General features: G+C 58.7%; 3 protein-coding genes and 1 long non-coding RNA gene across 4 annotated transcripts; 3 read left to right on the top strand and 1 right to left on the bottom strand.

Annotated features, from left to right (window-relative positions):
• LOC110404873 (maestro heat-like repeat-containing protein family member 7) lies at positions 9,634 to 14,857 on the top strand. Its single transcript, XM_021409640.1, has 19 exons — positions 9,634 to 9,807; positions 9,911 to 10,033; positions 10,205 to 10,284; positions 10,413 to 10,533; positions 10,648 to 10,734; positions 11,006 to 11,110; positions 11,254 to 11,434; positions 11,519 to 11,628; positions 11,849 to 11,998; positions 12,147 to 12,301; positions 12,400 to 12,547; positions 12,758 to 12,936; positions 13,018 to 13,155; positions 13,320 to 13,434; positions 13,573 to 13,710; positions 13,896 to 14,072; positions 14,214 to 14,369; positions 14,545 to 14,646; positions 14,719 to 14,857. Exons 1-19 carry the CDS (start codon positions 9,649 to 9,651, stop codon positions 14,839 to 14,841), a joined length of 2,547 nt encoding a protein of 848 aa, XP_021265315.1. The 5' UTR covers positions 9,634 to 9,648; the 3' UTR covers positions 14,842 to 14,857.
• Positions 15,052 to 15,955, top strand: LOC110405090. Its single transcript, XR_002442681.1, has 3 exons — positions 15,052 to 15,123; positions 15,513 to 15,631; positions 15,771 to 15,955. It is a non-coding gene; the product is annotated as an uncharacterized LOC110405090 (long non-coding RNA).
• GRM2 (glutamate metabotropic receptor 2) lies at positions 16,028 to 20,552 on the bottom strand. The gene is made up of 4 exons (XM_021409517.1): positions 18,885 to 20,552; positions 17,253 to 18,316; positions 16,926 to 17,100; positions 16,028 to 16,710 (listed from the first exon to the last, which is right to left on the bottom strand). Exons 1-4 carry the CDS (start codon positions 19,822 to 19,824, stop codon positions 16,637 to 16,639), a joined length of 2,253 nt encoding a protein of 750 aa, XP_021265192.1. The 5' UTR covers positions 19,825 to 20,552; the 3' UTR covers positions 16,028 to 16,636.
• LOC110404810 (IQ domain-containing protein F5-like) lies at positions 20,663 to 21,279 on the top strand. Its single transcript, XM_021409522.1, has 2 exons — positions 20,663 to 20,754; positions 20,850 to 21,279. Exons 1-2 carry the CDS (start codon positions 20,743 to 20,745, stop codon positions 21,234 to 21,236), a joined length of 399 nt encoding a protein of 132 aa, XP_021265197.1. The 5' UTR covers positions 20,663 to 20,742; the 3' UTR covers positions 21,237 to 21,279.

Here is a 21,587-nt window from a genome sequence, read left to right as displayed (position 1 = left end):
TGCGGCTTATTTCCACAATATGAGAGAACTTAACAAAAGAATGGCTGGGCTGTGAAACAAATCAGTTTAACCACCGCAAGGCTGAGCTTGCTTATGTCTGTCTCATTGCCACCAGGAGTGGCAATTTACGGCGAGGCCATAAATTTAATGAGATGAGGTGCCTTAACTCAGGTTCTCAAGCCCCAGCAGGGAGGCTGGGGCTCTTGTACCCACTCGGGAAGCATCTGGTGTTGGTGTGGATGAGAGACAAGGCTAGGTGGCCCTTGGGCTTCTTGTGAAGGAGGAGCTGGCAGCAGTTGGCACAGTCTGGGGCTCTGTGTAGCTCTGTTGCATGAGCACGTTGCTTATTTGCTCAGCTTTTGTTAGCTCAGATCCAGATAAGTCGCGATGTTGTTTAATGCAGGTTTTCGCCCAAACCACAGGACAGCAGTTTAACGGTTGCTGTGGCCTCAGACGTTGCTGAACCGTTGTGGCCATGCACTGCTCAGTTGTCCACACACCTCCAAGTAAAGCAAGCAGGCTGCCTTCCCCACCGAGCCTTCACTGAGGCTTAATGAGAACCACACAAAGCCTTCGGGATCACATCTCTCCTTAGCCACTGCCTTCTCAGTGAGCTCAGCCCAGTGTGGCCACAGCAGCTTGGATTGGGACCGTGCCTGCACAGGGGACCTGCTGCAAGCTGTGTTCACAGGCTTGGTGCTTGGTGGTGTTGCTTTCTTCAGGGACGGATAGAAATAAATGCTCGCTGATCTGCCTAGCCTGGAATGGGCTGCGCTGCGGGGAATAATTGACTCCAAGAACAAAGTGGATGTAAGGACAAGTCCGTGCAAGGGGACTGCCAGGTGGTTTTTAGCCTGCAGCACCATTCTGTAGGACCTGCAAAAAGTGAGCCGGCACGCCTTCTGCACTGCCCCTGTTAGCACCTGAAAATCACCGATCGCTTATACACTGGCCTGTGCTAGAGGGAAACAGTTCAACAGGGACTAGAAGCCTTGCTTTACAGCAGTCAGGCACTCAGACATGCCCTCAGGTGGCTCCCAAGCTCACGTTGTTCAGTGCCCTTTGTGGCTCTTGTGTGTCAGGCACCCACAGGTTTGACCCTCTGTGTGCTGCTCCTTGCCTGGGTGGCTGCTCCACGCTGGCTTCTGTTTTCTTTTTCCTCTAACATCCCGACCCTGGCCTCTGATGTGTATGTCAGGAAGTGGCTGCTGTTGGCTGGTGGGGGGCTTCTTGTGCTATCTGCATGGTGTTAGAAACAGAGGTGGCAATGCCAGAACCCCACATCCAGTAATGAGCAGGTCCCGAGAACACAGTGGGTAGGCTCAAGTTGGGGGATACGGGGTCTCTGTCTGAAATGCTCCTTTAGGGTTCCCACCATCCATCAGGAAATATGTAGATGTGGTACTTAGGGACACAGCTTAGTGATCAGTACTGCTGGTAGGTGGATGGTTGGACTAGTTGGTCCTAGAGGTCTTTTCCAACCTTCATGATTCTGTGATTCTAAGAGCATCATACAGTCTATCAGCCCACCTCCCTTGTAGCAGAACAGACCAGGGCAGGAGAGTCTTGAGGAGGCAGAGAAGCTTTCACAGCCCTCTTTTGCTGAGTGACATCGTATGTGGGGACAAGAAAATAGCCCAGTGTCCCAGCATGAATCAGCCATCCATTCACACACAGCTTGCTTCGCCAGTGGTGCCAGGCGGTCCTGCAGGGAGACGGGCTGCAGGGATGAAGGGCTGGCTCTGCCTGTGACAGGGTGTGTTGTGCTGGGCACTTGTAAGTGTTCACGAGAGAAGAACCAGATTCCACATCTGGACTGAAGAGCTTTGCCTGTGTCCAGGCATTCAGAGCTGAAGGTCTGGTAGCTAGCTCTAAAGAGCTCACGCTGTGGGTTTGGAGGCTCGTCTGCATCTCTGGGAATTGAGATGAGCTACAAGCAAGAATTTTCTGATCTGATGCCTTTTCAGATTTGGTATTGCAATATTGCCTGTGAAAGGAGTTTTGCTGGACTATGACATGGTTGCCTATTGGCCTCCTTTTCCAGCTGCTTTAAGCTGAGCTTCAGAATGACACATGGCTGTACTGGTGCACAGGTGATGGCTGTGCCTGCGTTACAACCCTGCCCTGTGTTTCTCCAAGCTTATCAGCTGGGAGTCACCACGTGTTTATTTACAGCATGCATGCAAACCATAGGAATGCAGGTACCGGTGTTTGCAGAGCAGAGGCAGAGCAGCTGCAGTCTCTGGAACTGATCACCCTCTCCCGAGGAAACCAGTGGGATATCTCAGTGCATTCACCTCACCTACTGCCTTAGCCACAGCCATGGCTCTGCCCAAGGTCTGTGCTTGGTGCCATGTCACGCTGAGCAACCACACCTGCTTGTGTTAGAGCTTACAGTGTGCCCGGCACCAGGAATTTTGCCTTATAATTATGTCACCTGAAGGTGAAGGCCTATCTTTACGACAGCAGTGAACCATTCCTAAACGAACACGTATAAAGCGGTAAAATCATGCTTTTGCTGCTCGGTTGAAGCTGTGCTAGCAAGGCAGCCTGCTCCACAGGCGGGGCAGATGCTCAGTGCAACCGTGAGCTAAGGCCAGAGGCAGCAGAGCAGGTGGGCACAGGTTGCTGGGCCAGCACAAAGCTGTCAGGAAGCTTTGTTTGTAATTACAGCGAGTAAGCCGTGATGGATGTTTCTCAAACTCCCCTTCTTCGGGTCATTTTTACCCATGATATCACCAATTGCAACACCAGCGTGACTCATCCCACGCATGGGATTTATCTGAGATGCCTGTTTCACCCGAGGCTGGACTGTTTGTTTGCACAGGGTGTTGTAACCCTGCACAAACAAGGAGCAGGGCAGCCCAGAGCGCAGTGTCTGCTCTCACTGCGGGCAGTGCTCCGCTGCTGGGGCTCATGAGGGACAGAAGGAAGAGATTTGGGGAGCAAGGATGAAAAATCCCACCACACCAGGTGGGGAGGTCTCACTTTGCACCAACAAAACTCACATACTCGGTAAGAAGCACAGTGTCACACCTTGATTCTCAGCTCACCGTGCGCTGCTAATGCGTCAGACCACAGATCCGTGCAGGAGATGCTAAGAGGTGTCTGTGTGTGGGTGCTGTGCTCACGCAGCCCCTGACACAGCCCAGCACGTAGCAGTGCCACTGAGCCCACTCCCCATGGGCCTCCCAGCCCTTGGGTTGCCTCCAGAATGAGATAGACCGCTCTGCATCATTTGGAAAAAAACACTTCTTTCACATCAGCTGGTGTCGTGTGCCCGCTGTGGGCAGCATCTGCCTGCCCTCTAACATCTCGGGCAGCCTATCGCGCTGCAGTAAAGCTCGCTGGTCGTTACAGCACCCTGGCTGAAAGGCATAAGGTTTCCTCCTGGCTGAGCATGCAGTCAATAGCTTGCATTTCTGACGCCCTTTGTCACGGAGTAAGTATTTATATCAACTACACAGTGCTGTAGGTTCTTTCCTTGAAGGTCAGGACAGCTGACGATAAAATTGTGTAACCCTCCCTGTGCCAGCCCCTTACTGTACATCTGCCATTTCCAATAACTGATTACTCATTAGGAAGATACCCTTGGATGATTTGGCAGAACTAAGCGCTTCCGACCCTAATTGTTCAAGAAGTTGACTTCATCTCTCCTGGGGGGGGGGGGGGAGGCACATATGGGGCCCTTTCCCTCTGCCTTCTGGTTCTGACCCTTTGTGGCACACTCAGCTGGGTGATGAGCACTGTTTCTGCGCAGCAAGGAGAGCAAAGCGCTGGGTGCTCTCAGCATGGAGTTCTCCTCCACCCTGGAATCAGGCGCTGGTGCTCTTTGGGAGAATGCAGCGTGCAGAAAGACACGTAATAAAAATAACAGGAGCTGGAAACAAGCAGCCTGGCACCTCAGCTCTAATTATAACAGCGCCCAGCCGCTGCCCACGCTTGGCAGAGGCGTTCCGTGAGCGAAGCACCCAGCTCGAAGCAGCCCTCCCCCGGGGGAGCGGTGCCATCCTCGCGCTGGTTGGCACAGGGAGTCCCTTGCGTGGGACAAGTTTCAGCGGAAGCCCCTCATGGGTTTCACGGCATCACTTCCCCATTTCGCTTACAGTCAAAGCTACTCCGAGCCTGAAAATCAGGCGGCAGCCTCGTGGCTCTCGGGCTGTGCCAGAGTGAGGGCGGCCCTGGTGGAGGCTCACGCCAGTGGGGGTGCAGACCTCCTGCACTGGGGTTATTGAAGAAACCAGGCAAACCCTGAGCACGCTCTGGGCTGTGTGGAGCATCCGGAAACTCAGCAGGTACTTTCCATGTGGAAAAATCCCCAGGCTGTACTAAGTGGCTGCGTAGATAGCTATCTACTGATTTAGCAGGCTGGGCAGGAGCGTTTGTGCTCAGCTGCCTGGACTTCATCACTGTGCTGCATCCCCTTCCCGGCTGCTTCCTGCTGCTCTTCAGTACAGCGAGATACGGCATCACTTTTGTTTGTGTCTTTGGAGGAATAAACAAAACAGAAGGCCAAAAGCCAGCTGCCTAAAACACATTCCTCTGCCGTGACTTGGAAAAAATTTCTTCTTTAGATGTAAGCATCCACTGTTTGCATTGCTCATCCTCCTGGCGGGGGTTCTGGGCTTTGTCTGCCTCACTCGGTTGGAGCCTGACCATCCTGCTCTTCCTATTTCTGAGCTGCCTGATATGCCATCCCTTCCTGCCACAGATCGTGGGTCCCAGCTGCCTGCTGCAGCTCCAGGAGTTGATAAAACAGACCTGGTACCATGTACATTGGATCAAGGCATAGTGACAGGCAGGAACCCGCTTGGTCTTGATAGGGCTTACTTTGTTTAGCAGGCACTTTGCAGAGTTGGCATTGAGCAGAGAGGCAGAGGCAAAGGAATGTGTCTGCTCTCCAGCAGGGAGCTGGTGCAGCATACGCCATCCAGCCCTGTCCTGGCGTCTGGGTCCATGCAGTGATGGCCCCATGGGTGGGGAACACTTTGTCCCAAAGGTCTCTGCCTCATTCTTGTGCACTGCGTTTACCTTTGCCTGGTTCCGATCTTCATGCCCTCTGAGTTGAAGCAGTCATGAGTTCAACCGAGTCTGAACTCTGCTCACCCCGGTGGGAAACAGCAGAGAAAGTTCAGGGCTGGAGGCACCTGCACGCACTCAGTCAGGGAGATCAGCAGAGACTCTGCTTCCTTAGCAAGAACCTGTATTTAAATAAAACAATGCCCCTGGATCTACGGACTTTGTGGCTAGCCTGTAATGTGGTGAAAGGAGGTCTTCCTCATTCTGCAAGAAGGGAAACCTAAGGGCAAAAGAGGTGTGTGTGCCCTGAGGAGCAGATCCATAGTTGTATTGGGAGATATTTTAAAGACGGTTTTGCACTACATTCATGGAACAGATTGGTGTGCCTTCCAGTGGCTCAAGATACAGTAGTGGGGACAGCTTCACAGATGCCAGAAAGCTGCTGGTGGGATTCAGGCCAGGTCCAGCTCTCTGAGTCTTCTCGCTCCTGGATCTTTCTGCTCCTTTAGGCCAGTTCTGGAAACAGACGTGTCTGAACTCCCCTCCACCTCTCTCAGATGACTGAATTACTGTATATCTTTGCATAAGGAGTGCCAGGGCATTCCTCTGACTGAATCCCATCATCAGTATGTCTCTGATCCCTCATCACCCACCACAGCTACATGGCAGCCTCCCCCAGCTCCACCAGCCTCTGTAGTTATTGCTACAGTCAACTCGTGTGACCTTCCTCCCTGTTTTCAAGGTTCTGATAACAAGCTTCTAGGACAGCCTGGTGACCTTTGGCTCAGCTTCCTCTTTAAACTCCGGTGGCTTTTGCTTCATTGTCTAGTTGTTATGCAGCAGTAAAGATCAGTTCTGATAACAACAGGGGCTGCTCCCTTCCCCCTCTTCCCTACATAGGTCAAATCTCTCCCGGTTTGCTTGAATAAATTTGCAGGTGGGGCAGTGAGAGATTGATTTGCTTGAGGAAAAGGCTTTGTCTCTCTGTCATTTTTCTTAACTCCCTAAGGAAGCAAGGCAATCACAGAGGCAGGTGGGAGAAAAAAAACACGATGGGATATGGTGGAATGGGTTTGGCACAGCTGCGAGGACGAAGTCATTAGGAGCAGAGAAAATCACTGATGCGGCAGCTTTACATCTTCAGCTGGTGCAAAGCAACATCTTCCTATGGAAGAAATGGGACCGTTGTCATCGGCTGAGCTTCCCGCCTCTTCTCCATAGCGTGAAAACTGGCTTGAGCTTCAGCAGCAAGGAGAGAAGCATGAACTGCAAGTCTTGGCTATACTGATCTGTCTCTGTGATTTTTGTCTGCGCTCTGTGGATGGGAAGGGGCAGGATCAGGGCGGCCGTCCCATCCAGCTGCTTGAGTTAACACAGCCCAGAGCATTGCAGGGTTGCTTGCTCAAGCCCTCCCTCTTCCCTGTACTGTGATGGGACACCAAACAGCTGCAGAAAACCCATGCTGTGACTGGGGAGACGGGATGACCTTGCTCTGAGAGTGCAGTTAGTGCCCTGGAGACCTGGGTGCAGTCTACAGGCAGCAAATGCTTCTTCCCACCGCTTGTCTCGGAGATCCTCAGCTTTCTCAGGAAAACGTGGTCTCACTGTGGCTGTGCAAAGCCTTCACTGTCACCCAGTTGGCATGGTCTTAACGCCGTGCAGATTAATGCATTCAGCATTTTAAATATTAATAGGGCGTTTGAGAAGTGGGCTCAGCGATACTGAAGGTAAACGTTCAGTTCAGTTGCTAAACTCAGACCCACTCTAGCGAGAAGTTCAGCGCTTTCTGAACCGGGACTGAAATCAAAGGTTAGCTGGAATTCCACGCAAGAACAACCCGACCAGGAGGGGAAAATACAAGGGGAGGAGGGCTGAGAGCTGGTGGGAGTGGTGACAGCAGGGAATGCAGCCGTGGATCGGAGTCGCCACCTTGTGACTGCTCGGGCCACTTCCCCGCTGCTGGAGATCCACGGGACGGGACAGCGCCTTGTTCTTATAGGCCCAAAGCTTCCTTTTAGGGTCCAGCCTCCCAGATGTGAGAGTCCGGACCTTCATTTTTAGAGCGCGATACCTTTTTTGTGTGTGGCCTAGACGCTCGGTTTTCCTGCCGAGGGTCTCATTTCTGGGACAGAAAGTGTTATTTTGGGGCCAACAGTCTCATTTTTTTGTGTGTGTGCAAAGCCTCATTATTAGGGTCCAAAGCCTTATTTGACTGTACGAACCCTCTTCTCTATGGCCTACAGCTTCATTCTAAGGGCCAAGGCCTGGATGTTAGGGCCCAAAGCCTTATTTTTAGGACACAAACCCTCAGTTTTGGCTTCCAAGTGTCGGTCATAGGGCCCCAAGCCCTGATTTTTAGGGCTCACAGCCTCATTTTTTGTGTACAAGTGTCCCTTCTGGGAGGGGGTCCAAACCCTTATTTTCAGGGTTTGGGGGATCCATTTGGGTTCCAAAGCCATGTTTTTATAGTCTATGCGCTCATTTTTAAATACACAGTTAGAGCCAAGCCTTACTTTCAGGGTCCACACTCAGGTGAGAGCACAAGCTCTCCTTTTTAGCCTCATTCAGGGGGCCTGAATTTTAGGGTGCAAAGCCTCCTTGTTAGGCTCCAAACAACCAGTTTTAGGGCACAAGTTTCCATTTTCAGTCCCACTCCACCTTTTTAAGGGTGCAAAGACTCATTTTTAAAGTTCAAAGTCCATTTGAGGACCAAACCATCATTTTTAGGGCACAAACCCTACTTCAGGATCTACGACCTCCTTTTACAAGACTAAAGCATATTAGTAAGGTCTAGAAGGGCTCTGTTTTTAGGGCTCAGGGACTCATTATCCAGGCTCTGAGACTCAATTTTAGATACAAACCATTCTTTTTATTGCTTAAACCCTCATTTTTAGCTCCAAAACTTTCTTTTAAGAGCCTACAGTCTCATTTTTTGAGCACAAACCTTTCTTTCTAATGGCCTTACTGCACAGTACAAACCATTCTTTTTAGTGCCTAAAGCCACAGTCTAGAGCCCAAGGCCTGAATTCTGGGACCCAAAGCCTCTTTATAGGATGCCTGCACTCCTTTTTAGTGCCCAAACCCTCAGTTTAAGGACTGCAACTCTCCGTTTTACATTCTTAATATCATCCTTAGGGTCCCAAATTCTACTTTTAGAGCCCAAAAAGTCATAAAAAAAGACAGCATGGACAATCAAAATGAGTCTTGGAGCCCTCTTAGGACACTTGGGGATGTACGAAAATGAGGGATCAGTACCTTCAGCGAGACTTTGGGATCTAGAGAGTGGTTTAGAACCATAACAAGTAAATATAGAGACCATCCAAAAGGATATTGCCGTAAAAAAAAAAAATAGAGAGGTTTTGACTGTAAAATGAGGTTTGGGCCTAAAAAAGTGATGCTTCCGAACCTAAGAACGATGGATGACTGGGATCCAAGACCCTGTCTTCCCCTGGGAAAGGGCACTCTGGATTGCCCCTTCCTAGCTGTTCAAGCATTTCTGAGATCAAAGTCCTGCAGTCCCAGGAAATGAAGGTAATGGAGAAGAGGAAGAAGTCTCTGGTCAGATGGGGCTGGAGGCCCAGGGCCAGTGTCTGCATGGGGTGATTTTCAAACCTGGCAAGAGCTCATTCGCCAGCCCCTAATACTCCCTGTTTGGGACCACGCAGAAGTACCAAACACAGCTCTTCCTGGTGAGCAGGAGAGCCCCAGGATGTATTGTTGCCACCAACAGGCACACAGCCCAGTCTGTGCAGTGCCACCCCCTGAAGAGCAGAGCAGGACCCTCCAGGCCAGAGAGTTGCCTAAGCACAGTGATCATGGCTTGGAATGCGTGGAGCAGAAGGATCACCACCTCAGTCAGCAAAACAGCTCTGTGGTTCCCTCCTGTGTCATTCTTGGGTGCTGTTTCCTGGTAGACCCCTTAGTTCTGGTTGAAAGGATGGCAAAATTGCCAACTCAGGCTCTTTCCGATGAAAAAAAGGCTGAGATAAGGATGGGGAGCTCCCTCAACAATCACCACCACGGGCAAAATATATCCAACTTGGGAAGATTAATAGAGTTTATCGCTATCTGAGAACAGCACAGTGAGAACTAAAAGCACAAAGTCCAGAAAACTTGCCACGTAAAACCAGTCTCGATGCCGGGAGCAGCTGGGTCAGTGCAGATGCGGCTCAGAACTGAGGCTTTGGCCCAACAGACACAGCAGACAGAACGGAGCTGGTTCGTATTGCAGTACCAGGGGCAGCTCTGACTGTGCCATTGTGGGTGTTGCTGTGTGAGGAGGAAGGGCCAGGCAACACCTAGGGACCCTCCCCTGTGCAGCTCTGCCTGCTGCAGCTGCCCCAGCTCAGGGGCTGGTGGTGGTGACAGGGGCAGTCAGGACAGGGGATGCCTCCGGTGCCGGCAGCAATGTGTGCAGGCCCACACCGGGACCCCACTGGGCTCTGGGGCCATCAAAGGGCAAAAGAAGAGGTGCTGAGCGGAGGGGGAAAGGGGCAGAAGAGGTGGTGGTGGCACTCAGTGACATCTCTGCCCTACCACAGGGCAGAAGCCTCATCTGCCCCGTCTCCTTGCTGCAGGATGGAACAGAGGCCCCCCAGTTGCCCCCAAGAGGCCTGGCCAGAGAAGCCTATGGTATGGCAGGCCTCCAGGGCCCAGTGGGGGACAGATGAGGTGTGTGAAGTGCAGGTGCCCTCGGGCTCAGGTGAGGGTCCTTCTGCTAACATCGTGTCGCCGCAGGAGGAGGATCCCCTGAGCTTCATCCGCGCCTGCTGCACGCGCAGACCCCAGGTAGCGGGCACTCTGTGTTTCCCTGGCTGCCCTTGCCCGGCCATGCCCAGAGGGTGCTGGGATCCCCTGATGCTGCCACCTGTCCCTCCCCTCCCTGTCTCAGGCAGAGGCACACAAGCTGAGCTTTCTGGCCTCCATCCGTGCTGTCTGCGAAGCTGCCCTCGAGGACCGCAGTGCATACTACGGGCTGTGTGTCTGCCCGCTGGAGGTGGCACAGTGCATTGAGGTAAGGGGAGCACCCCAGGGCCGGGCGGTGGGTACGGCCCTTCCCACTGTGGGGTCACTGGGGAGCCCCGGGAGCCAGGGGGTGCTGGGATGGGGTGCCCGGGTTCTGCCCACTGAGCAGGGCACACTGCCCTATTCCATCCCATCCCATCCCATCCCACTGTGCCCTCAGGAGCTGCTGCAGGAGGAGCCCGCCGAGCGCCTGGACACGGAGCTACAGCAGCAGGCCCTGAGCACCATCGCCGCCATGAGGTACTGCCCCAGCCCAGCTTTGGCTGCCGTGGTGGCACTGGTCCCAGCTGGGTGCCCTGAGCCAGGCAGGCAGCGGGGCACAGGGTGCCGAGCAGCGCCTCACGCCTCTGCCCTCTCTCCCCTCTCAGCTGCGCGCGGCTGCTTCCAGAGGAGCGGAAGAGCGGCCTCCTGCGCGCCTGCCTCGGCAGCGTCCTGCACCTCCCTCGCCACGAGGATGCGAAGGACCACAACACTGCACTCTGCACAGAGGTGCGCACGGGCCGGGCCCTGGGGACGCTTCCTAGGCACCACCACCCGGGATGCCCCTCTGTTGCCAGCAGGACGCGGCAGGGAAGGCCGCCCTGAGCCCTGTCCTCCTTGCAGACCATGGAAGCCCTGCACCACCTGCTGCAGGTGCTGGTGGGCAGCGCCGGCGCCTCTGTCCTCCTGGAGCTGCAGAACATCGTGGAGGTCTGGCTGTGGCAAGGCTGGGAGTTGCAGGGACGGTTCAAGGCCGGGAAGGAGGGAGCCACGCGCGGTGCTCCCAGGGCCCGCTGTGGGCAGGGGGTGCTGGCCCGAGGCCGGCCCTTGCGGGGTCAGAGGGATGGGTGGGGAGCAGCGCGGAGGCGGCGGGGCTGCAGCAGGACAGGGACGCAACCACCAGCCCCCACTGCAGCTGGGGAGCGAGCGGAAGGACGAGTGCCCCGTGCCGTGGGCACACCGGCCGCTTTTCTCTCCGCAGCTCCTGCTGCCCTTCACCACGTGCCAGCTGGCGGCCGTGGAGGAGAGGGCCGTGGCGTGCATTGCCAGGCTGCTGGCCTTCAGCAACACCTGCTCCTTGCCCGAGGTAGGGAGCCCTGATGCGCACAGCTCCAGTGCCCCTGTTCTGGCTCCCCAGCCGGAGCCCACCTGTCTCCAGGCTTGCACAGAGCCTGGGCTGGGGCTCTGCTGCCCCGCTCAGCCGTGTGCCTCTGCTGCCTCTCTCCCCAGGTGTGCTCCTGCTTCACGGGAGCCGTGATGCTCCGGCATCGGTGCACGGAGAACCAACGTTTCCCCGTGCTGGGGAAGCTGGCCGGACACCTCATCCTGTGCTGCACCTCCACGGATGAGGCGACCAGAGATGAGGCGATGAAGGCTGTCCGTCAGCTTTTCATTTTCATCGCCTCCCAAAGTGAGAGGAGTGGAGTCAGGCCGGGTCCCTCCAGACCCCCAGGTGCCCAGGCCCCTCACTGACATTGTGTCCGCTCCTCTCCAGGAATGTGGCTGTGGCAGAAGGATCCCAAGAAGCCACAGCTCCGGGAGCGCGAGCAAACACTGCTCCACCAGCAGGTTTCCCAAGAGAACAGTGTCAGCAAAATCTTCGAGGTAAGAAGAGCAAACCCTGAGCCCACGGGAGAGCCCAGGCCTGCAGTGTCAGTAAGAGCGCAGGCGCTGTCCCCGAGCAGCCCTGGTGCCCGTAGGGCCCTCCTGCTCCGTACCCCAGCAGTCACCCAGCCCAGCCCCAGCTCCCGGCTCTCCTGAGGCACCGGCACGGCCCAGCAGCCATGCGGGGGATGAATGGTTCCTCCTCTCCTTCCTCCCACAGATGTTTCTGAAATACCTTCAGTACCCCGAAAGGGTCAATGTTTTCCTCACGGCCATCGAGAGCATGACAGCGCCGAGCCTCCACAGCACTGAGCTGGCTGCCCACATGGTGGATGTGCTCGCGGCAGAGGCTCGCTTCCCTCCAGGGCAGGTGGGAACCTGCTGCTGCCCCAGCTCCAGCCCTCGGGGCTCTGCTCCTTCCCCGGCACTGGCACCGCGCTTGGCCGGCAGGCAGCAGTGGGGATGGCAGCAGGGCCCTGCTCCGGTGCCCTCCCATTCTCACGTGTGTGCCCCTCCAGGTGCGCAAGATCGTGAAGATGATCTACAGCAGCCTGCCTTCCATCAAAGCCGAGCTGGTTCTCGAAAGCCTGGGCAGGGCCCTGCTCGTGCTGGCCAACAAACACCCGAGAGAGATGGTTAGCAGCCTGCTGGGCTGCTCCCCCACTTGCACCAGGTACGGGGCCCACAGCCCTCAGGGCTCCTCTCCCCTCCCCACCCCACAGCTGTCAGCCAGGAGGGGGCAGCTACGCTGACAGCCCTGGGGACCCGCAGTGTCGCCGTCACCATGTGGAGGGCAATGCTCTCGGAGCCCCCGGCCGTGGAGAAGGTGCTGCAGGAGCTGCTCCAAGTGCTCACAAACCATTCTCTGTACCACATGTCTGCATCCGCTGGGGACAGGCCACGTGTCCTCGCCCTGGCCGTGAGTTCCTCACCCACCCAGCTGAGGTTGAGTCCCCGCTCCCCTTTCCTGTCTGCCCCCAAGCCTTGCTGCTGCCCTGGGATGCACCCATAGACCTGCCTGGGGCTCTGGGGGTCTCCCTCCCCGTTTGTCCCTCCATCCCCACACCTCTCAAGGTGAGCTGGAAACCTGGGGGATGAGACAAGGACGGTGTCCGGGTGCTTTCTGCAGGCAGCAAGGACCATCCCTGAGATATTCCAGTTGCCTCTCGTCCTGAAGGAGGCGGAGGCCATTTTCCCCCAGCTCTTCCTGGCCCTCCTCTTGCAAGCGTCCTTCACCGCGGAGCTGACGCTGCAGGAGGTGGAAATCTTCTGGGTGGAGCACCAGCAGGGCCAGCTCACTCCCATCAGGTGCCACATCCCCGTCCCCCCCGCACCCAGGGACCCGGTGCTGGGGCTCCCGCTGTGACTCGCACCGTTCTCCACCCGCAGGTCCGCAGTGCGGGCCTTGAAGCTGCTGCTCTGCAGCGTGGGCCTCCAGAGGCAGATGGAGGCCATTCAGGAGCGGGGCGGCTGGGACGCGCTTCTCAGCGCCGTGACCCACCTCCAGGGAGTGCAGGTGGTGGCCAGGTGAGAGCCCTTCCTTGTGGTGTCGGGGGGTTCCCCTGCTCTCAGACAAAGCGCTGCCACAGCACCAGAGCCTGCGGCCCCCGGGGCAACGTGAGAGCGGTGCACAGCCAGGAGAGCTGCGCCCGCCCGGCTCGGGGCTGATGGTGCCTTCTTGTCCCTGCCAGGGTGATGAGGGAGCTGCCTGGAGCTCTGCGTTCCCCCATCTTCCACCAGCTGCTTGAGCTGCTCAGCACCAAGTTCTGCTCCTGGGAGATGGTGGCCATGGTCTTCCTCGTCGAGGTGAGCGGAAGCAGCGAATGTGAGGCTGCGGGACCTCCGCACCAGCCCTGCTGCCCTAGGGCCAGGCCTGGCCGTGCCCTGCTGTCCTTGCCCCGAGCTGCTGGTGGGATCCAGCACTAAGAGCCACGTGCGTTGCAGATGCTGGAGCGTGTGGACCTCAACGAAGAGCTCCACCGCGTCGTGAGCCTCTTCAACACCTGCGTGCAGAGCCAGAGCGTGGGCGTGCAGCAGCTGGTGCTCAGGGGCATCCTGCAGCTCAGCACGAGGCAGGACACGGTGAGCAGGGGCAGCTCTCTGCCCATCCCCTCGCTGCCCGCTGCCCTCGGGCTGTGCGGGACCGCCCTGCCTGCCAGCACCGCACCGTGCCACGGTGACAAGCCAGCAGGAGGCTGCTGCCAGAGCGGTTCTGCCCCGGCACTGGTCTCCGTTGTACCAAAAGAAAGGGGATGTTTTTCCCACAGGCGAGGAAAATGCTCGGCCTGCTGCCGTGCATCACGGAGCAGCTGCAGGACGCAGACAGCAGCGCCCGCACCGTGGCCCTGCCGGTGCTCAGCACCCTGCTGCGGCTCCTGGAGAGGGGGAAGCTCAGCCTCGTGGCTCTGGAGCTGGCCGGCAAGCTGCCGGCGCTCTTTGAGGACGTAAGGGGAGCAGGGAGCCCGGCTTGCTAGGGACGTGGCAGTCACCCCAGTGTGCCCATGTCCACTGCGCTGGGGGTGCTGGCCCTGCTCGCCGTGGGCTCGGAGCTGCCGGCGCTGACATCCTTCCCTCCTCCTCCGCAGGAGTCCGGCACGGTGCGGCAGCTCTCCATCCGCCTCTTCTTCGACACGCTGAGCTTTGTGGAGGGCAGAGAAAAGAAGAAGATGAGGAAGGAGGTGTACAGGAGCCTGGTCCCGTTGTATCTGCACCTGCACGATGAGGAAGAGAGCGTGGCCGAGGTGGGAATTGCGTTCATTTGGGGGAGGACGATGCCGCCCCCGTGGTGCCCCCAAACCCAGGGGTACCGCAGCCCACGGCGTCGGCCCCTGCTGCCGCATCCTCCCTGCTCTGGGCTCCGGGGGACGCGGGCTCTGCTGCTGCTTGGGCTGCGGCGGCATCTCAGCTGTTTGGCAGGCCTCCCAGAAAGCCTTCCTTGGTGCCGCACGGTTCCTGCGCTGGAGGCGGCTGGAGCACCTGGTGCAGACGGCGCAGTTGTGGCAGATCGGCGAGTGCATGGTTCGCACATTCCCACAGCCCAGGACAGGCTCGGGGCCGCCCTGCGCTGACCCCGCGCTCTTCCCTCTCCAGCTGGCCGAGAGGAGGAAGAGTGCAGCGTGGGACTACCTGGGACAGAGCCTGCTCTACCTACAGAGCCCGCAGGAGCCCCTGCGCCGGGAGGCCGCGAGGTTCATCGGTGAGCCACGAGACTGACGTTCCCCTGTCCCCGGCCCTCGATGCTGCACCCAGGGAGCAGCCGGGGTCGCTGAACCTCTGACCGCAGAGCTCATTGGGAGGCACGGGACCCCGACGGCGCGCTCCCGGCGCTGGCCGTTCGGGCAGCGCTGACCCCCGCGGGACGGAGCCCGGCGCCCTCCGGCGGCTGCGCGGGGCACCGCGCACGGCTGCGCTCCGGCGGGGCGGGGGGACGCTGCGGCTCGTGCCCGTGCCCGTGCCCGGCGCAGAGGAGGTGGCTGCTGCCCCGGGGCCATCGAGGTGAGCGTCTCTTAGCGCGGTCTGAGAGTGATAGGACGGAGGGGTAACAATTTTAAATTGAAAGAGGGGAGATCTAGGTGAGATGTAAGGGGTAAATTCTTCACTCAGAGGGCAGTGAGGCGCTGGCACTGCTGCCCAGAGCTCTGGGTGCCCATCCCTGGAGGTGTCCCAGGCCATGGAGGGGCCCTGAGCAGCCTGAGCTGGGGGGCAGCCAGCCCGTGGCAGGAGTGGGGCTGGGGGCTGGGAGGTCCCTTCCAACCTAACCGTGCTGCAATTGACCACGAGCAGGGCAGGGTGCATCGCTCTGCGCTTTGTGCATGGCTCATTTGCACTTCCCGAGGCAGGAGAGGCTCCCCGGGGTTATGTTCCCTGCATCCCCATCTCCTCAGGCCACAAGTACGTGCTATGGTGATGGGACTTGGGTGCTGCCACATGGAGCCATGCACTGTCACCAGTGGTGCTTGACCCTATCCCCACGTTGTCACAAACCTCCGACGCAGGAAGGCAGGTGGGAGGCGAATCCCTTCCCAAGAGGTTGCAAGTATCCGGGGGCCACCAGCGCACCCGTTGTGCCTGGGGCTCTGCGTCCTACAGGGGACCCCCCCAGAGTGCTCACAGCTACCACTTAATGTCAGCTCTCCTTGCAGGGCCTCTGCCAGCTGCATCCAGCTCACCAAGGAGCAGTGCACGGCATCGGGCACCAAAGTTTGCACAGCAGCAGCCTGAGGCCAAGGAAGTGCCCCCACCTCTTTCTTGGGCGCACACGGTGCCCTTCCTGAGGCTCAGCCAGCCCCGGGGAAAGGCAGAGTGCATTAAAAAAGAAAAAGAAAAAAACCACGAACAACAAAAATCCACTTTATTTACATAAATTACAAAAAAAAAAAAAAAAAAGGAATCTTGGGCACAGAAAAAATCTACTCTTAAAAAGGGGCAGGGCTCATCTCCCTGGGGCCCGTCACTCAGCAGCGGTCCGAGCCCCTTGCCAGGTTCTGCAGTGCCCCAAGGCATGGAGTGGGCGTTTGGGGGGGGTCTCCTGTCCCTCTGCCGCCATGGGACAGGAGCACAGAGGGTTCCTCAGGGACAGGACAGTGGCTGGGACCCTGCAAACCCGGGAGTAAAAATGAGGAGGAAAAGGGAAAGTGCCACGGGTGCAGGTGTTGTGGTCCGGGTGTGCTGGGGAAGCTGGAGTGATGCTTGGCTCATCCAAGGGGGATGTGATATTGGAGAGAAAGTGGGGTGGTGGGTGAGGGCAGCGTGCTGTCAGTGTGGCTCTGCCTGGGGGAGGTGGACGGTGGGGCATGGCTCAGGGCAAGCAAAGCGTGATGGGCAGCGCAGCTCAGTGCAAGGGAGCTGGGGATGGGGCCGTGCACCGCTGATGGGCACGAGGGATGAGCGCTGCGGCACAGCGCGGGCTGGGGCTGGGCCGGGGGCCGCCTTCCTGCTCCTGCAGCCCCGGCTCTGGGGCTGCTGCTCCCCGGGAGGGGGTGGGCTGGGGCACGGCCTCCCCCAGACTTCACAAGGACGACGTCGTGGAGTCCACCACCTCGCGGCCGTTGCACACTGTGGGCACGTACTGTGAGGCCGAGCCTGGAGGGGAAGGCAGCAGTTACAAGAGGGGAGGTCCAGCAGCAGCACCCACCCAGGATGTCCCAGTGCAGTGACCGACCCTCAGGAGCATCTGTGGGGTGGAGGGCTTGGGGTGGGGCGGCCGATCCCTTGGGCGCTGCAGCACCCCTACCTCCCGCTTCCCAGGTCCCCGTCCCAGCTGTCCCCCTGCCCCTCCCCGGCCCAGCCATGCTCACCGTGGGACTGGCTGGAGCTGGCGGCCGCCATGCTGAAGCGTGCCGTGCCCACACGGTGGCTGGCCACGTTCTTCTGTGGCTGGAAGAGTATGATGTGGAGCTTGGGGGTGAAGAGGCAGCCGAGGACCACGGTGCCGCTGAGGCTCACCGAGATGCACATGGTGGTGGTCTGCACCTGGAGGCAGAGGGGTGAGCGTCACGGGTGCAGTGGCACCATGGGCCCAAGAAAGAGCATGGATGGGGCCCTCATCTGCCCTTCCCCACACCCTCCCAGCCCTGTGCAGCCCAAATCATGCGGACCGGAGTCCCCAGAGCTCAGGCTCTTACTCGGTAGTCGCTGGAGGTCACGTAAAAGATGGGCAGGAAGGCCAGCCAGATGATGCAGGTCGTGTACATGGTGAACCCAATGAACTTGGCCTCATTGAAGTTTTCGGGGCATTTCCGCGTCTTGAAGGCGTAGACCGTGCACAGGACAATCAAGAGGACGTTGTAGGTGAGCGAGATGAGCATGTTGGAGTCGCGGTTGTTGCACTTGAGGGTGACGATGTACCTCTTGTCAGGCTCGGTCTCCTTGCCCGTGCCGGGGGCCTCCACCAGCAGCCAGATGATGACGATGATCAGCTGGCAGGAGATGAGGGCCATGCAGATGACCACCTGCGATGTGGGGCTTATGAAGCGAGGGCGCTGGACCCCCTCCTTCACCCCGCTGAAGATCCTGGCGATGCGATTCGTTTTGGTCAAGAGGGCCGAATAGCAGACAGCAAAGGACGTGCCCAGCCCCAGGCGCCGGAGCGTGCACACCTCAGTGGAAGGCTTCGCAATGAAGATGAAGGTCATGCTGTAGCACATGAGGACTCCGGTCAAGAGAATGTAACAGAGCTCCCGTCCGGAGGCCTTCACAATGGGAGTGTCGTTGTTCTTCATGAAGACTCCGAAAACAAAGAGAGTGGAGATAAATCCCAAGCATGAGATAGTGACGGGGCCGATGGCCCAGACGTCTCTCCAGCGGATGTACTCCTGGGGCAGCTCATAGCAGCCATTCAGGGTCTCGTTGGGCCAGTAACCCAAACCGCAGTCCATGCAGGTGAACTCATCCAGCAGGTACTCGTAGGGCTGGCAGGGGATGCAGATCCAGCAGCAGATGTCTCCCGGCTGCATGCTCTTTATCTCGTTCTTCTTGCAGGGATCGCTGCACTGGGACACCGGGATGGACGTCTCTGCCCAGGGGATGAGACTGGTGTTGAGGATGAGCCCCTCCGCCCAGTAGCCCACCTTCTGGTACCGGTACCGCCCATCCGTGCGCTGGTAGTTGAAGATATTGTAGCGCCCAATCCCGTCCCCGTAGCGGTCAAATCGAACAACGCTCTCAGTGTCTGCTGGCCTGAATGGAGCTGGAGGGAGGAGAAAGGGAGGTGGTCACTGCCTGGAGAGCTGGCCCACGTGGCCATGGGGTGGGAGCACTCTCGCTCCCACAGGGATGCACTGGGGAGGCACGGCCCATCATGGCCAAGAGACTATTTCCAACCTGTCCCTTGCCTTTGTGCCCAGAATGCAGCATTATTCTTTGGGATCGTGAAACCAGTGGTGCAGAATGCTCTCACTGTGCTGGCAGCCCCTAGCCACACTGCAGGGCAAAGCAGGGGGATCTGCATAGCCATGCAGTGTCACTGCCCCCAAAAACTCCATGGCTCTGAGTGCTACGTGGGGCTCAGCCCAGCCCAGAGGGGATGATGGTTCTGATTGACCCCAGACCTGTGGGCTCCTGATTGAGGCCCTCCCTCCAGCTTAGTCCCTGAGGGCTGACGAAATCACAGAGCAAGTGGCTGAGGTCTCCAAGGAGAGACTGAGACCTCAAGGAGAAGGTGGAGCATTAGGGTGAGAGCATGACCTCCTTGCTCCTCCCTGCCCCTCCACCCATTCAGCCGTGCAGCCAAGCCCCATCTCCACCTCTGGACTCACCATCAAAATTAACATTGAGCATGAAGTCCTTGTAGAACCTCTTGCCATTGACGGGCTTCATGGAGTCGCAGAGCTTGGTGGTGTTGGGGCACAGCGCCCGGTGCATGTTGTGAAGCGAGTGAGCCATGGCGTAGACCGCGTTGACCACAAAGGTGATCTTGGACTCTGGCTCAAACTTGCCCGTCTTTAGGGAGTACCGGCTGCAGTCCTGCGTGTGGAGGCTGCACTTGAACTTTTGCTCCCAAAACTCCCGAAACCAGGGATTTCGGCTGTTGTTGTAGGGGTGGAGGTTGAGGAAGTAGGCGGCAAACTCCTGGATGGGGTACGCTGCCAGCTCGATGGTGATGGCTCCCTCCGCCACCGCCTCGCTCCCCGCCACCACGCTCTCCAGGGCTCCCCAGCCATCGCTGGCCACCCACACGAAGGAGACGTTGGCTCTGTGGGCGGCCGCCAGCAGCTCCCGGGCATCCTCGCTGCGGGTGAAGAGCACGACCACCTTGGCATTGGGCTTCTGCAGCAGCGCCCGCACCACGCCGTCGTAGGTCTTCTTGTTCATGGAACGTCCCACCTTCTCCGAGGTGGCGATGCAGATGTTGCGCATGCGGGCTTCTTGCTCAAAAGCCTCGATGCCCGTCTCGCCGTAGTCGCCCTCGGAGGCCACTGTGGAGACGTAGGTCCAGTTGAAAAAGCGGAGGATCTCCGACATGGCTTTGGCTTGGTAGAAGTCGGGCGGGACGGTGCGGGCGAAGTAGTCGTAGCGGGACTTGTCGCTGAGCTTGGCGCTGGTGGAGGCGTAGCTGATCTGCGGGATCTGGAAGAGCCGCAGCAGGTTGGCGACCTGCGTGGAGGGGAGAGGTGAGCGTGGCCAGCGGGGACGTGGCCCCACGAGGAGCGTCCCCTGGGAGCACCGGCTCCTAGACATGGTGGGTGGCCGACCCATGGGCAACCCCCACTTGGAGGCTGGGGAACCCCAGTGCCCAGCGGACAGATGGACGCAGGTCGCCCAGGCCCCCAGTCCTGCACTGGAGCACAGGGAGCTGTGGTCATCCCAGGGCTGGGGTGTAGTGCTGTTCCCTGGGCATCCTGCCGAGGACGGGATGGAAGAGGTGGTGGGGAGGTCCCTGTGTGACCACGACCTCCAGGGGCTGTGGGACAGGAGAGCCTGGCCATGGCCAGCCCCTGGTGCCCAGCACAGGGCCCTGGGCTCATTTTCTCGCAGAGGTTTCTCACTCCGTGATCCCTGTGTGTTCCTGCTCCTTGCAGCCTCTGCTCATTTCTTTCTTTCTTTTTTTTTATTATTTTTATCAATATTTTATACTCCCCCCTCTGAGATTCAGGGCGGGACTAGATGGATTCATGGCAAACACTGAAACTCCACCGCAGGCGACAGAGCGATGCTCGTCCGCGAGGACAAAGCTGGTGCCCGCAGGGCTGGGGGGGCACAGTGGGCACTGTCCCACCGAGCCCCGGGGGCCTGGCACCGTGGCTGCCATGGATGCTCCTTCCCCTCGTTATCTTCAAAAAGGAGAGAGCCCCGCTAATGAGGCCGTTAGAAGCCACGGCTCTCACAGCCCCCACGCAGCTCTGCTTCCCATGCAGGGGATGCAGCTTAATTAACGTGGACAAATGCTTTTAGCGGCAGATCGCCCTAATGGCATGAAAGCCCCAGAGGGCCGCAATGCTGTGGGGACAGTGGGGGATGTGGGGCTGTCACCATCCGGTGACTCCATTGCATCGGGCCGCCCGGGACCAGGGTCCCCCTACCCCATGCAGAGTTTTCTGGGCCATTCTGACATCAGGAGCTGTCGCTGTCCCCGTGGGCATTCTGCACCCAACCGCACACCTGGGATCAGGAGCCATGGAGATGCAGGTGAGCCGGCCTGCCCTCCCCGGAAACGGCCGATCCCAAAATCCCATCCCGACCCACGGCGCTGCCCTGAGCCCGCCCACGTTCTGTCCCTGCAGATAGACCCCAGCACGGCCGCGGCCATGGCCATCCAGGCGTGGTGGCGCGGGCAGCTGGTGCGGAGGGCACTGCTGGTGGCGGCCAGCAGCGCGCGGCGCATCCAGAACTGGTGGCGGCGGGTGGGCAGCCAGCGGAGGGAGCAGCAGCGCCTGTGGGTGCTGGCCGAGTACGTCAGGCTGGAGCGGGCCAGTGTCCTGCTGCAGTCTCAGGCCCGGGCGTGGGTGATGCGGACGGAGTACAAGCGCTGCCGGGAGGCCGCCCGCACCATCCAGACCTGCTGGCGGGCGTACGTGCAGCGCCGGGCCAGCAACTGCACCAAGGACGTGGATCTGCACATCGACATCGTCCTGGGCGTTCCGGGTGACTGTGGAGCCCAGAGTGAATAAAGTGGGATCCCCACGGAGGGATGGCCGCCTGCGTGGATGCTGACCCCTGCGTTTGTGCCCAGTGGGGCTGGGAGCACCGCAGCAGACAAATGGCTCCACCCGAGGGGCTCACGTCCCCCCCGCTGCTGCTGAGGATGGGGCAGCATCCCATGGCACGGGGCTGGCACGCGCTCACCCGGCCCCAGGCAGCCTGGGATGGGTGCTTTCCTTAGCAGGTGCTGAGCTCCCTGACACACAGTCCAGCAGAGAAGTGGGGCTGAGGAAGGGGATGGGCCCCGTGCTCCCCAGCTCCAGGAGGTCCCCACCCGACGAGGGCTGAGGTTTGGCGGCCCTGCAGCCAGCATATGCCCT

The sequence above is a fragment of the Numida meleagris genome, chromosome 11, assembly GCF_002078875.1.
Source record: "Numida meleagris isolate 19003 breed g44 Domestic line chromosome 11, NumMel1.0, whole genome shotgun sequence".
Classification (NCBI taxonomy): domain Eukaryota; kingdom Metazoa; phylum Chordata; class Aves; order Galliformes; family Numididae; genus Numida; species Numida meleagris.
This window is presented reverse-complemented; position numbering and strand designations above follow the sequence as displayed.

What these genes read in the sequence shown, in the direction of transcription:
- LOC110404873 (XM_021409640.1), top strand. Translation starts at nt 9,649, where the DNA reads ATGGTATGGCAGGCCTCCAGGGCCCAGTGGGGGACAGATGAGGTGTGT. An exon ending in AGCACCATCGCCGCCATGAG is followed by an intron (nt 10,285 to 10,412) that starts GTACTGCCCCAG and finishes CTCCCCTCTCAG; the next exon opens with CTGCGCGCGGCTGCTTCCAG. An exon ending in GGCCAGCTCACTCCCATCAG is followed by an intron (nt 12,937 to 13,017) that starts GTGCCACATCCC and finishes CTCCACCCGCAG; the next exon opens with GTCCGCAGTGCGGGCCTTGA.
- GRM2 (XM_021409517.1), bottom strand. Translation starts at nt 19,824, where the DNA reads ATGGGTCGGCCACCCACCATGTCTAGGAGCCGGTGCTCCCAGGGGACG. An exon ending in GCTCAATGTTAATTTTGATG is followed by an intron (nt 18,317 to 18,884) that starts GTGAGTCCAGAG and finishes TCCTCCCTCCAG; the next exon opens with CTCCATTCAGGCCAGCAGAC. An exon ending in TGACCTCCAGCGACTACCGA is followed by an intron (nt 17,101 to 17,252) that starts GTAAGAGCCTGA and finishes CTCTGCCTCCAG; the next exon opens with GTGCAGACCACCACCATGTG.